Source organism: Sinohyriopsis cumingii, chromosome 10, assembly GCF_028554795.1.
Source record: "Sinohyriopsis cumingii isolate HCF-2022 chromosome 10, ASM2855479v2, whole genome shotgun sequence".
Classification (NCBI taxonomy): Eukaryota; Metazoa; Mollusca; class Bivalvia; order Unionida; family Unionidae; genus Sinohyriopsis; species Sinohyriopsis cumingii.
Window position 1 is genome coordinate 114,754,192 of NC_142970.1, and position 14,781 is coordinate 114,768,972.

The following is a 14,781-nucleotide window of genomic DNA, read 5'->3' on the forward strand; positions in this document are numbered from 1 at the left end:
GGACAAAATCACTGGCTTTACAATACTTTGCAGAACCCATTTTGCTAATTAGAAATTTTTTTAAATCCTGGATTGACATCAGGAATGCACAAACCCCAATGCTCCCATACCCCTAGATCCAGCCAGCTTAGTTCACACCTTCACTGTTTAAAATTCCTGGTACAGGAACTGCTTTAGGGCATGTCCATCTGTATGTCCACCCATATTTAAAATTAAAGTCATTAGTTCACACAGCTTGTAAGAATGGGAACTATGTTGAAGTTGTTTGTTTTTTTTGAACCAGTGATATACATACATGATATATTGGAACCAGTGATATACATACATGAGATATTGGAACCAGTGATATACATACATGAGATGTTGGAACCAGTGATATACATACACAAGATGTTGGAACCAGTGATATGCATACATGAGATATTGGAACCAGTAATATACATACATGAGATGTTGGAACCAGTCATATACATACATGAGATGTTGGAACCAGTGATATACATACATGAGATACTGGAACTGTTAAAATATCTTTATTAAATGTCATTACTTGCAGTCTTAATGCAATATTTATCTAAACACAAAATTTGAGCTTCCAAGGGAGGTTATTATCACAAAAATGGAACCATCAAATGGGTTGTTTCTGTATGTACATTCCAAATTGTTAACAAGATTAAGTAACTCGGAGCATGACCTTTGTTTGGGAGTTTTCAGTCTCTGGCTTTAGGGTCTTGTACATGACCATTGTTTGGGAGTTTTCAGTCTCAGGCTTTAGGGTCTTGTACATGACCTTTGTTTGGGAGTTTTCAGTCTCAGGTTTTAGGTCTTGTACATGACCTTTGTTTGGGAGTTTTCAGTCTCAGGCTTTAGGGTCTTGTACATGACCTTCGTTTGGGAGTTTTCAGTCTCTGGCTTTAGGGTCTTGTACATGACCTTTGTTTGGGAGTTTTCAGTCTCTGGCTTTAGGGTCTTGTACATGACCTTTGTTTGGGAGTTTTCAGTCTCAGGCTTTAGGGTCTTGTACATGACCTTTGTTTGGGAGTTTTCAGTCTCTGGCTTTAGGGTCTTGTACATGACCTTTGTCTGGGAGTTTTCATTCTCAGGCTTTAGGGTCTTGTACATGACCTTTGTTTGGGAGTTTTCAGTCTCAGGCTTTAGGGTCTTGTACATGACCTTTGTTTGGGAGTTTTCAGTCTCAGGCTTTAGGGTCTTGTACATGACCATTGTTTGGGGGTTTTCAGTCTCTGGCTTTAGGGTCTTGTACATGACCTTTGTTTGGGAGTTTTCAGTCTCTGGCTTTAGGGTCTTGTACATGACCTTTGTTTGGGAGTTTTCAGTCTCAGGCTTTAGGGTTTTGTACATGGCCTTTGGGAGTTTTCAGTCTCTGGCTTTAGGGTCTTGTACATGACCTTTGTTTGGGAGTTTTCAGTCTCTGGCTTTAGGGTCTTGTACATGACCTTTGTTTGGGAGTTTTCAGTCTCAGGCTTTAGGGTCTTGTACATGACCTTTGTTTGGGAGTTTTCAGTCTCTGGCTTTAGGGTCTTGTACATGACCTTTGTTTGGGAGTTTTCAGTCTCAGGCTTTAGGGTCTTGTACATGACCTTTGTTTGGGAGTTTTCAGTCTCAGGCTTTAGGGTTTTGTACATGGCCTTTGGGAGTTTTCAGTCTCTGGCTTTAGGGTCTTGTACATGACCTTTGTTTGGGAGTTTTCAGTCTCTGGCTTTAGGGTCTTGTACATGACCTTTGTTTGGGAGTTTTCAGTCTCAGGCTTTAGGGTCTTGTACATGACCTTTGTTTGGGAGTTTTCAGTCTCTGGCTTTAGGGTCTTGTACATGACCTTTGTTTGGGAGTTTTCAGTCTCTGGCTTTAGGGTCTTGTACATGACCTTTGTTTGGGAGTTTTCAGTCTCAGGCTTTAGGGTTTTGTACATGGCCTTTGGGAGTTTTCAGTCTCTGGCTTTAGGGTCTTGTACATGACCTTTGTTTGGGAGTTTTCAGTCTCTGGCTTTAGGGTCTTGTACATGACCTTTGTTTGGGGGTTTTCAGTCTCTGGCTTTAGGGTCTTGTACATGACCTTTGTTTGGGAGTTTTCAGTCTCAGGCTTTAGGGTCTTGTACATGACCTTTGTTTGGGAGTTTTCAGTCTCAGGCTTTAGGGTCTTGTACATGACCTTTGTCTGGGAGTTTTCAGTCTCTGGCTTTAGGGTCTTGTACATGACCTTTGTCTGGGAGTTTTCAGTCTCTGGCTTTAGGGTCTTGTACATGGCCTTTGTTTGGGAGTTTTCAGTCTCAGGCTTTAGGGTATTGTACATGACCTTTGTTTGGGAGTTTTCAGTCTCTGGCTTTAGGGTCTTGTACATGACCTTTGTTTGGGAGTTTTCAGTCTCAGGCTTTAGGGTCTTGTACATGACCTTTGTTCGGGAGTTTTCAGTCTCAGGCTTTAGGGTCTTGTACATGACCTTTGTCTGGGAGTTTTCAGTCTCTGGCTTTAGGGTCTTGTACATGACCTTTGTCTGGGAGTTTTCAGTCTCTGGCTTTAGGGTCTTGTACATGGCCTTTGTTTGGGAGTTTTCAGTCTCAGGCTTTAGGGTCTTGTACATGACCTTTGTTTGGGAGTTTTCAGTCTCTGGCTTTAGGGTCTTGTACATGACCTTTGTTTGGGAGTTTTCATTCTCTGGCTTTAGGGTCTTGTACATGACCTTTGTTTGGGAGTTTTCAGTCTCTGGCTTTAGGGTCTTGTACATGACCTTTGTTTGGGAGTTTTCAGTCTCAGGCTTTAGGGTCTTGTACATGACCTTTGTTTGGGAGTTTTCAGTCTCAGGCTTTAGGGTCTTGTACATGACCATTGTTTGGGGGTTTTCAGTCTCTGGCTTTAGGGTCTTGTACATGACCTTTGTTTGGGAGTTTTCAGTCTCAGGCTTTAGGGTCTTGTACATGACCATTGTTTGGGGGTTTTCAGTCTCTGGCTTTAGGGTCTTGTACATGACCTTTGTTTGGGAGTTTTCAGTCTCAGGCTTTAGGGTCTTGTACATGACCTTTGTTTGGGAGTTTTCAGTCTCAGGCTTTAGGGTTTTGTACATGGCCTTTGGGAGTTTTCAGTCTCTGGCTTTAGGGTCTTGTACATGACCTTTGTTTGGGAGTTTTCAGTCTCTGGCTTTAGGGTCTTGTACATGACCTTTGTTTGGGAGTTTTCAGTCTCAGGCTTTAGGGTCTTGTACATGACCTTTGTTTGGGAGTTTTCAGTCTCTGGCTTTAGGGTCTTGTACATGACCTTTGTTTGGGAGTTTTCAGTCTCAGGCTTTAGGGTCTTGTACATGACCTTTGTTTGGGAGTTTTCAGTCTCAGGCTTTAGGGTTTTGTACATGGCCTTTGGGAGTTTTCAGTCTCTGGCTTTAGGGTCTTGTACATGACCTTTGTTTGGGAGTTTTCAGTTTCTGGCTTTAGGGTCTTGTATATGACCTTTATTTGGGAGTTTTCAGTCTCAGGCTTTAGGGTCTTGTACATGACCTTTGTTTGGGAGTTTTCAGTCTCAGGCTTTAGGGTCTTGTACATGACCTTTGTTTGGGAGTTTTCAGTCTCAGGCTTTAGGGTTTTGTACATGGCCTTTGGGAGTTTTCAGTCTCTGGCTTTAGGGTCTTGTACATGACCTTTGTTTGGGAGTTTTCAGTTTCTGGCTTTAGGGTCTTGTACATGACCTTTATTTGGGAGTTTTCAGTCTCAGGCTTTAGGGTCTTGTACATGACCTTTGTTTGGGAGTTTTCAGTCTGTGGCTTTAGGGTCTTGTACATGACCTTTGTTTGGGAGTTTTCAGTCTCAGGCTTTAGGGTTTTGTACATGGCCTTTGGGAGTTTTCAGTCTCTGGCTTTAGGGTCTTGTACATGACCTTTGTTTGGGAGTTTTCAGTTTCTGGCTTTAGGGTCTTGTACATGACCTTTATTTGGGAGTTTTCAGTCTCAGGCTTTAGGGTCTTGTACATGACCTTTGTTTGGGAGTTTTCAGTCTCAGGCTTTAGGGTCTTGTACAGTAAATTGTATGAAATGTTGGGGATGAGCACATCAGTGAATATATTTTTTGATGCAGACTTCTTCATTATGGGATGGTCTTATCATCGGAATAATGTAGTATATCAGGAAATTGATTGTTGCACTTATTCTTGGGTCAGAAAGTATTCTCTGCACAATTTCTGCCACATGTAATTTCCTGAGTTGAAGCATCTTGCTTAAGACTAATTTATTTTATAATACTTACTCTGTTTGTTACCTGGGCCCTGAGTTGCAGAGTGGTCTAATGCGCTCTCCATTACAGATCACTGCCATCTCACCTCTGTCTGCATCGGTTCGAGTCTAGGATTTGGCTAATGTTGTTATGTGAGAAAGCTTGCCAGTAGCTTCTTGTGGGTGGGTGGTTCTTCCCGGGGTTTTCCTGGGTTCTTCCTCCACCATTAATACTGGCCGCCATGCATAGCCTACTGTGTGCTGAAAAATGGCATTAAACCCCACAACAACAACAACTGTTCGTTACCTCAGTTCTCTCAGAACTGGATGATACATGTACATCAATTAGCTCTGTAACGACATGCCTACTTTTTGATGGTAGGTACACTCACCTGGATCTTTGTAGTCCTATGAGAAAGATGCACAGATGTCACTGGCAACATTGATGTGGTCTTGATATGAATGAATACCATAAGCTCTCCTTTAGAACGAAAATGTTTAACTTTCTATTATGTTAATGTCTGGGTTCTGGGCTGGCCACATGTTTGGAATGCTTTTGTTCTGATTCCACTGAATTGTGTCTAGGTGTGTGGATGTAGCTTTATTGTCCTAAAATATTTATCAGCCTTGCCGAAATACCTTGGTGACAAGATCAAGAACAACTACATACATATTTGAGTTTATGTTGCAGTTTACATGGCCAAAGGTACCCATGCCATTGTAACAAATTATAACATCTTTACATTTTATTTTTTATCATGTATGTAATGTTTACAGCACCCAGAAGAGACTATATTCCTAAATTTTTGAACAAATCTTCTTTCATATTTTGAAATTAACCTTTAATTAGCACCATATAGCCACTATTGTGCTGAAGTTCCATTAAACACACACACACACACACCCAGTCCCTTCTTCAGATCTGTATTTTTTTATTATAAAAATGTTCTTTGTTACTACCATTCTTTTGTGTCAGTGAAAAATTGAAACACCTATTCTCAGTTCATTATGTCACATGAAACTAATATATTTCTGTTATATTCTGCAATTATTGGCCTGCTTAAACTCTTCCTAGATAATAGAACTATCACTTCTATTTACTCTCTGTTTGATTTCTTTCTTTTTCCTACCCATTGTTGTTTGCAGATAACCTGTTAACAAGAAAGGACATAATTGTACTTATTTTTTGCAAAGGTTAAAAAGGGGACAAAATCTGCCCATACAAAGCAATCCAGATATTTTCATTACCAATAAGTTTTTATCGCCTACAGAAGGCTTGCATATTGGAACTACTTTTGACTTGTAATCGTAGTATTGCCTCAACCTCTATTTTATGTGTAAGAGACAGTATCTTTTCACTTTGCACCAGAAGAGTAAATGTGAATGTACAAGATTTGCTTGACCAGTCTTGGACATTTAGCCAATTAAATGTACTTTTAGAGGATATTATTTAAAGTTATTGGCTATAGGATGTGTAATTTAGACACCTAGTCCTTGCCTACCAGGCAAATTAGTGCTGCAATATATCACTATTGAACATTTATAGCCATCCAATACCTTTGATTGCTGATAGCCTAATTAAGAAAGATTGATGGGAAGGTGTTTTTCTAAATTTGAAAGACTTGCTGGGGTCAGCAGGTTTTTGAACTGGCTAGACTGGTTACAAGACCAGACATTGTATGGTGGAGGGATAAAGAGAGATTCAAAACATATTTAGATTAGCTGTGCTTAATTGATCTGCAAGTTTATTATAGTTCAGTTATAGGAAAGTTTTCACTTACAGGTGATTCAGTTATAAAGTAGCCCATTTAGGATGTTTGATTGGGAAGGGGATATTTGCTGATTTCTCAAAGTCATGGATCATATTTGTATATTTTTATTTCTTCATTAAATCCAATTTGTTCTTAGAAAATTTGGTCATTTTTTTAAATAAATGGGGAATGCTTTCACTTGCTATATTTTTACTTCTAGGATATACATAAGTACATGGCTATCTGTAAAAAAGGGAATTTTGGTATAAATTGTTCATTGTTGTAAGGTGTCCTTTTTGTGGTAAGGAATTATAACCACAATATTATCACGGTCTTTGCAAATGTGTGTTGAAGCAGTGACACTTCATGGGGGATGATTAGGTGTAAATGGAAAATTTTGGTTGAAGGAATTATAAGAATGAAACTTTTAGCTTGCCCATCACAAAGATCAATTTTAGCTTGCCCATCACAAAGAAAAATTTTAGCTTGCCCATCACAAAGATAAATTTTAGCTTGCCCATCACAAACATCAATTTTAGCTTGCCCATCACAAAGATCAATTTTAGCTTGCACATCATTAAGGTCAATTTTAGCTTGCCCATCACGAAGGTCAATCTTAGCTTGCCCATCACGAAGCTAAATTTTGGCCTCAAAGGTTTAAAATGAAAGAGTATTGAGCTAGCTTACATGTATTGCTTTAAAACAGCATCATGTAAAGAAACAAAATATTTAAAAATAAAAAAATAAAAAACCTTTCAGATTGAATATAAATTCATTTATATACAGTTTGATACACCTAACAGTTTTAGAATGAAAATACCATATGTACTCGCTTAGAAGTCAAGTCCAACTGCACAGATCCAGATCTGCCATCACATAATGCATCGGAAGATCTGGGTCAATGCACTTTGTTAGGAGTAATCAGTAGAACAAACAAGATAGACCCTGATGTGCAGGTGCAGTGTGTTATGGTAGACCCAATATCTTTGTTGTTTGCAGTTTGACTGACTTATAAGTGAGTATATACAGTAGTTTGTTTCAGATTAGTTCAATAAATTGATCATGTTTGAATCTTTAGTTCTGTATTTGTTTGTATGTAAACACACCCCCCAGTCAGTCATTATATAACACATCTATAAAACATTGGGATGTATGCAACCCCAATACAGTCAGTCATCATATAACACATTGGGATGTATGCAACTCCAATACAGTCAGTCATCATATAACACATTGGGATGTATGCAACTCCAATACAGTCAGTCATCATATAAAACATTGGGATGTATGCAACCCCAATACAGTCAGTCATCATATAACACATTGGGATGTATGCAACTCCGATACAGTCAGTCATCATATAACACATTGGGATGTATGCAACTCCAATACAGTCAGTCATCATATAACACATTGGGATGTATGCAACCCAAATACAGTCAGTCATCATATAACACATTGGGATGTATGCAACTCCAATACAGTCAGTCATCATATAACACATTGGGATGTATGCAACCCCAATACAGTCAGTCATCATATAACACATTGGGATGTATGCAACCCCAATACAGTCAATCATATAACACATTGGGATGTATGCAGTTTAGTATACTGGATATGTTCATTTATAAGTTGATTCCTGGTGTATAAAACAGATGCTGGTAGATCAGGGCCTATGTGGTTTGTTCTACAGGTTACTTATAAGCAGACTCATTGCCCCAGATCTGCCAGTGCATTATACGCTGGCAGATCTGGGTCTGGGCAGATTGCAGTTGGACTTATAAGCGAACATGTTATGTATGGTATTCACAGTTTGAACTGAGTTGACCCCGATCAGCCACATCACATTGCATCACCAGGATTATAGCTTTAGAGTCAAATCAAGAATCTAGGAGTTATTCTTATAGACTTTGGAAAAAAAAGGAGAGTCTCAAGGTACTGGTCAAATTAGGAGGAAACGGACACTTTCTGAAACAATGCAACAATGGACTTGATGCTGATAATACAGCTTTTGAATTGTTTTTGAAAGTAGAAACATATGAAAGCAGATTTATGTTTTTTTCCAAAATTCAGTAAACAGGAAAGTAGATGGAATCACACAATTTTAAGTTGATGTTACTGTGAGCTGGAGACAGGAAGATCTGAGGATTCTTGCAGGGCAGAGTGGCACTTGATGGGAGAGGGAGGGAAGTGCCCCTCAATTTCTGTCTACAGGATAACTGCAACCTGACCCCTATGAGAACAAAAAGAAACCCTGATGTCTTGGTAGATATGGGTCCATGACATTAGCACTTGGTTGGGTGCCCAGTAAATATATAATTCATGTGACTCTTAGCACACATAAACAAAGTCCGTTTGAGGAAATCAAGTTGCATACTGTTTGTATGATGTATTGTAGGTTGTGTATCAAAATACATATCTAAACCAACAAGCAAAGTATTTGATCTTGAAAACATTTTTGCTGAAATTATCATTTTTTTTCTTTTTTTCTTCAGGTTATGACATCTTGTGTACCACAACTAAATCAGGATTCGGTAAGTGCATTGCAATTTCCTAAATTCTACTGATGGACGTAGCATTAATTGTCACTATAGATGGTTTTATATGACAGATCTGGAAGGTTATAAAATGTTTTATTTGCTGCTTGGAATACAGTTTTGTACAAGTTTAATAAATTATCAAGAGATTTTTTAAAAAAATCTATGCTTGTATAATCTTAAATTGCAGGTAACCAGATTATATTTTACTTGCCCCAAAGGTAACAAAACATGATTGCATTTTTCTTGACCCAAAAGTAACAAAACTTGATTGTATTTTACTTCCCCAAAAGTAACAAAACATGATAGGATTTTACTTGCCCCAAAAGTAATAAAACATGATTGTATTTTACTTGCCCCAAAAGTAACAAAACATGATTGCAGTTTGCTTGCCTCAAAAGTAACAAAACATGATTGTATTTTGCTTGACCCAAAAGTAACAAAACATGATTGTATTTTGCTTGCACCAAAGATTACAGAACACGAGTTTACTTGTCCCTAAGGTAACAAAAACATGAATGCATTTTACTTGCCTCAAAAGCCCCCATGATTGCATTTAACTTGCTCCAAAGGTAAAAAAGAAGATTGCATTTTACTTTCCCCAAATATAACTAAGCATGATTGTATTTTTTTTTTACCAAGAGTATGCTTGCCTTACAAGAGATTAACTAGCATTTACTGTCATCAATGGAGAAGAATGCATGTATAGGAGTATAGCAGACTATTGCCAAACCCATGCTTAAATGCTTCTTTAAATATATAGCTATGAAATAACTTGTCACAAAAGTGATTAAGTAGTGTGATAACTGATAAATGTCTGAACATATGTGTGTTACAGTGGTTGAAGGGAAAGCTAAAACAGACCTGAGTGTTTTCTTTTCTGGAAGAAAAAGGTTGAAAATTGTAGCAAAGGCTTCTGAATAAATTACCATGATATAGACTTGCACTTCAACCAGATCACTGCTGAAGGAAAACAGATCCTTAAAATAATCTCTTTCTTTGGAAAAAAAAGACTGGTTATTTATCTTTTTCACAATCTATCTGGATCCATTTACAATGATGGGAGATACAGTCTGTGCTCTTAGGACCTGGAATCAATTCTTCTGTAAAAATATAATGGGGGTCAAAGGTTATCTGTCAGTAAATCTGCCAATTGAGGCACTAGGGTGGTACTGTGTCATCCTGTTTACACCAGAATCTGTTTCTTTTGACCTGCTTTGTGGCAGGAATAAAAAAAAGGACAAAGCAGCAAGTTGTCACTGTCAAGTGGAGTTGAAATTGAAAAACTTCATTATCCACTTGTATAGGAAGATATTTTTCCCCTTTTTGAATGAGGGTCATTTTTTAGAGTAATTTAATGTTTATTCAGAATCAGTTTTTTTTCTTTTCGTTTGTGATATCTAGATAATTTGCAAAACATTTTTATCTGCCATCCACAAACATGCAGTATGCATACATTACAATTATTAGATGCATTGTACATCCAATGAGAATAAAATCCACTGTCCTGCATGAAGATCTGACAGTGACTGCTTATGGGTCATGTTCTTTTGACTTTGAATTAACCAATGGAAATGCATCTTTCAGAAATCTGAAAGTGAATTAAATCATTCTGCACCCATTGATGCTCTTCAGCCAATACTGCTCAGTCTCCCAAACACGATGATATAATACTTCATCAGATTGGCTGATAAAATTAGTGGTTATAATAATAATATAGGTCACCAAAACATGACCCTGTTAAGAGTACATGATTCCTTAGCTGTCTCAGTCAGATCTTCACATGGGTAGTGGAGATATGATTTTAATCAGATTGTATCTACAGGAATAAGTAAAATTGGCCGGACATTGATCACTTTAAAGTTTTCTATTACATGTTCTATGTTTCTTTTCTTCCTCTTTGTGGTCACTTATGTCAATAAAAAAAAAAAATTGGAAAACAAATTTTGTAATCTAAACCATAATGCAAAAACAAACGACTGTGGATATTGTAGAGCTTTACCATATGTTTGGAGTCGGGAACATGTTGGGTGGACATGCTAACAATGTTTGGAGTCGGGAACATGTTGGGTGGACATGCTAACAATGTTTGGAGTTGGGAACATGTTTGGTGGACATGCTAACAATGTTTTGGAGTCGGGAACATATTGGGTGGACATGCTAACAATGTTTGGAGTCGGGAACATGTTGGGTGGACATGCTAACAATGTTTGAAGTCGGGAACATGTTGGGTGGACATGCTAACAATGTTTGGAGTTGGGAACATGTTGGGTGGACATGCTAACAATGTTTGGAGTCGTGAACATGTTGGGTGGACATGCTAACAATGTTTGGAGTCGGGAACATGATGGGTGGACATGCTAATGATGTTTGGAGTCGGGAACATGTTGGGTGGACATGCTAACAATGTTTGGAGTCGGGAACATGTTGGGTGGACATGCTAACAATGTTTGGAGTTGGGAACATGTTGGGTGGACATGCTAATGATGTTTGGAGTCGGGAACATGTGGGGTGGACATGCTAACAATGTTTGGAGTCGGGAACATGTTGGGTGGACATGCTAATGATGTTTGGAGTCGGGAACATGTTGGGTGGACATGCTAACAATGTTTGGAGTCGGGAACATGTGGGGTGGACATGCTAACAATGTTTGGAGTCGGGAACATGTTGGGTGGACATGCTAACAATGTTTGGAGTTGGGAACATGTTGGGTGGACATGCTAATGATGTTTGGAGTCGGGAACATGTTGGGTGGACATGCTAACAATGTTTGGAGTCGGGAACATGTTGGGTGGACATGCTAACAATGCCCATGTCTGCTATGTTGTGCCTAAAGTTTCCAACTTTAAATTTTGTGTTAGTACACCTTGAATGGATCTGCTTACAGTCCAATACAAAACCCTGTTTTAGGGTAAGACTTGTTTTTCTTATTTTACTCTTGTAAAATTGCATGCATAGTGTGATCGGGTGACCGATTGGATTCTGTACTAAATGTGGCTGTTGTGGAAATGATTTGAATGGTAGATAGTGGCATCCCGAGTTTTGAGTTGTTGAAATGGTTTCATTGGTAGAGAGTGGCATCCCGAGTTTTGAGTTGTGGAAATGATTTGAACGGTAGATAGTGGCATCCCGAGTTTTGAGTTGTGGAAATGATTTGAATGGTAGATAGTGGCATCCTGAGTGTTGAGTTGTGGAAATGATTTAAATGGTAGATAGTGGCATCCCGAGTTTTGAGTTGGATCAAAGATGTAATTAAGATTTACATGATTGCAGCTTTGCCAAGATCTTGATTATTTGAGATATTAATGCCTTTAAAATGAAAATTACAGATTTATTGTAATTTAATAAAAATTACATATACCGGAGAAAGGTTATATTTCATAGCTTCATTTTTGTTCATCTAAATTTTGTACCTTTTACTTATGCACTGTCTACGGAATAGAAACGATGCTTCTAATCATTGTAAAATGCAAGATTTCTCAGGTACCAATTACCTGTTGATAATTGCATTGTACCCATATCTTTCCAATCAGAAATTCCTGAACTACATCACTATTAGTATTGAACAGTGAAATAAGTGCCTATAATACTTTTCAGTATCAAGTTACAATCAATTCAACTTAATCTGATGTCTATTTAACCTATGATCGATCATGTTAACACAGTTCATTGTCATGAAACATTTCTTTTCTTAAATAAAGCTACAAGTTTAAAAGAAAAGCCTCACATTCTGACTCTATCTTCATGATTTTAAGACAAAAAATGGATAGACCTAGCATTATTAAAACCTTTTCCTTTAATTCTTACGGCCTTGTTATTGTTTTGCCTTTTGAATACTGGTACATATTTTTGTTCTGACACAAGACAGTTCAGCATAGTATTTGTGATTTCCAAACTTTTTCATTGTCAAAACAGTTTTCCAGATGCCGAATATTTTTTGCAAGATCGTATTTTGTCTTTAGTATGTGAAATTAGAGATATACAGGCTGACCTGTGATGTAAAGTTTCTCATTGATTTTACATGGACACATTGTCATCCACCTTATTGTCAAAAATGGAATGCTGCTACATTATTGTGTTTGATCAATTAAAAGAAAATGTATAGCCATAGATATACACCATGTATCTATTGAGAAGTTCTATGCTTATGCGTTTAGTGATGCATCAGCAATTTTGCCATTTCAGTACACACGTCAATACACAGTTCCATACTAAATGCTGAGAGTCAATTCAAAATGATGCATACCTTATAAAAGTTACTTTCAATAATTAATCAACATGAATAAATAAATATTTATCCTTGGCTCTATATTACATATGTGTATCGATATCTATTGTAGGTTGTTTGTTGAAATGCATGTATATATACATATAATACACATATCTTTTCACCCACAAATAATACTCTTAACAATTCAAATCTGGCGTCTCTGTCGCATTTGTGCACCCTTGTATGCTTTTGCATGCTTAGGTAAATTTTACAATATAGCTTGGGCACACGCTTACCTTTGAGTAATGTCTTTATCCAACAGTGAGGTTGATTTTAATGCACCAGACATTGAGTATATAATAGACTGTAGATCAAACGGTACAAGTAAAAAAAAATATCTAATTTTGTACCTGCATAAGTAATGTGGCCAAAATGTCTACCCACATAAATAAATAAACAAAATTCCTGTAACTATATATGCTAAAATAAAACTCACCAAAATTTAAAACTTTTCTCTTTGGAGAAAATCGCTAAATTTTTAGATCCACAAAAATCTTCATTGTTTGTGTTCACATTCCACACAATCTACAACCTGTTGATGTACACAAAGTCAGAACCCAAATTAAATTTTTTGTATTTCACCTCATTGCACATGGATGACCTCAAAAAATAAGATGCCCTTGTTTGCTCAAAATTAAAGAATATTTTGTTAAGTCTCAGTCTGGTACATGTATCTTGAAACTATAACACGAAAAGCTATTAAGAACGGTTGTTTATCACTGTTCATTCCCAAAGGAAACTGACCGCTGGTAAATCTCATGCCAAGCTATGTATGAACAGTGTATTGCTGTTCTTGTGAATGGTTGTCTGACACCTAGGCTGCATTGATTATATTGTATTTAAAAATTTAAACTGTTTAAATTTGTATTTATTTGACTACTTTAGATCCAATTTCGATGAAATTTGAACTAGATGAAATCTAAAATTATTTATAAACTAATTAGGTTCTGAGAGAATAGCTGGTACTTTAGCACTGGTACTCGTACGACAAAATATGTTTTAGAGAGAAAATGTTACGCTAAGGAGTAAAGATAGTTAACTCTGATTTGGGAATTGTTTTTAATCTTCTTTGACCACTTACTATATATCTTAGAAATGCTAGATTGATGAATCATTTTAAAACTATGTTAGAAATCAAAGATTAAATAATCATTTCAAATAAATACATACTGGAATGACTTACTGATACAGTTAGTGCATAAGTAAGAAATTACATCACATTTAGACTTTATTTGTGAAGAGTTTCAAAGTGTAAGTAATTGATGAGACAGCTGATAATGTGTTTTCCAGTTGCCAGCGATATTTGACATGAATCAAAGTGTGTGGGTTTAACATCATGTCATGCATATTAGAGAAGTACCAGAAATGGGTGGGTGTAGCAGCATGTTACACATGTCAGATTGATGTACCATACTTTTTTAGGCAATTGCATATATGTCATTTGTTGTTAATTCATCCATCAATAAACAGGGCAAAAATTGTATGGGAGCTGGGAGAGGAAGCTATGTTATGCTAGTTTTTACCAGTTTACCTCTGATTTATTAGTAAATTACTGTATACATGAATTTACAGGTTCATCTATTTGACATATAGACATATATTATATTAAGAAAAGTTTTGAGTATTGAGATTCTTTGGGGTTTTGTGGGTTTAACGCCATTTTTCAACACATGATAGGCAATACTTGGCAGTCAGTATTTTGGGTGGAGGAAACATGGGAAGAATTACCAATCAATGGGAAGCTACTGCCATACTATCTCATATACCTGCATTGGCTGAGCCGAGACTAGAACCCACATATGAGAGATCTCAAAAGGTGAACACCTTAGACTACTCATCCACCTGGAATAAATATTAGTAGTTAAATATGTAAATCATAAATTATTCTAATTTAATTGATAGCCTTTAAAAAAAATCATTTTAAAAGTAAAAAATTTGAGAGTGTATTATTCATTTTGATACAGTGACCAAGATGCTACTTCTTTTGAAGAATCACTTGTATGAAACA

General features: G+C 37.0%; 1 protein-coding gene across 13 annotated transcripts in view; it reads left to right on the plus strand.

Annotated features, from left to right (window-relative positions):
• The window catches only part of LOC149791062 (tensin-3-like), a 522,379-nt gene that overhangs the window by 292,696 nt on the left and 214,902 nt on the right, over positions 1-14,781 (plus strand). For all 13 annotated transcript variants that reach the window (XM_089972994.1, XM_089972985.1, XM_089972988.1 and 10 more), the window contains one exon: positions 8,462-8,500. In XM_089972994.1, the coding sequence (XP_089829120.1) occupies positions 8,462-8,500 (39 nt within the window). The remainder of the gene's footprint in view (positions 1-8,461; positions 8,501-14,781) is intronic.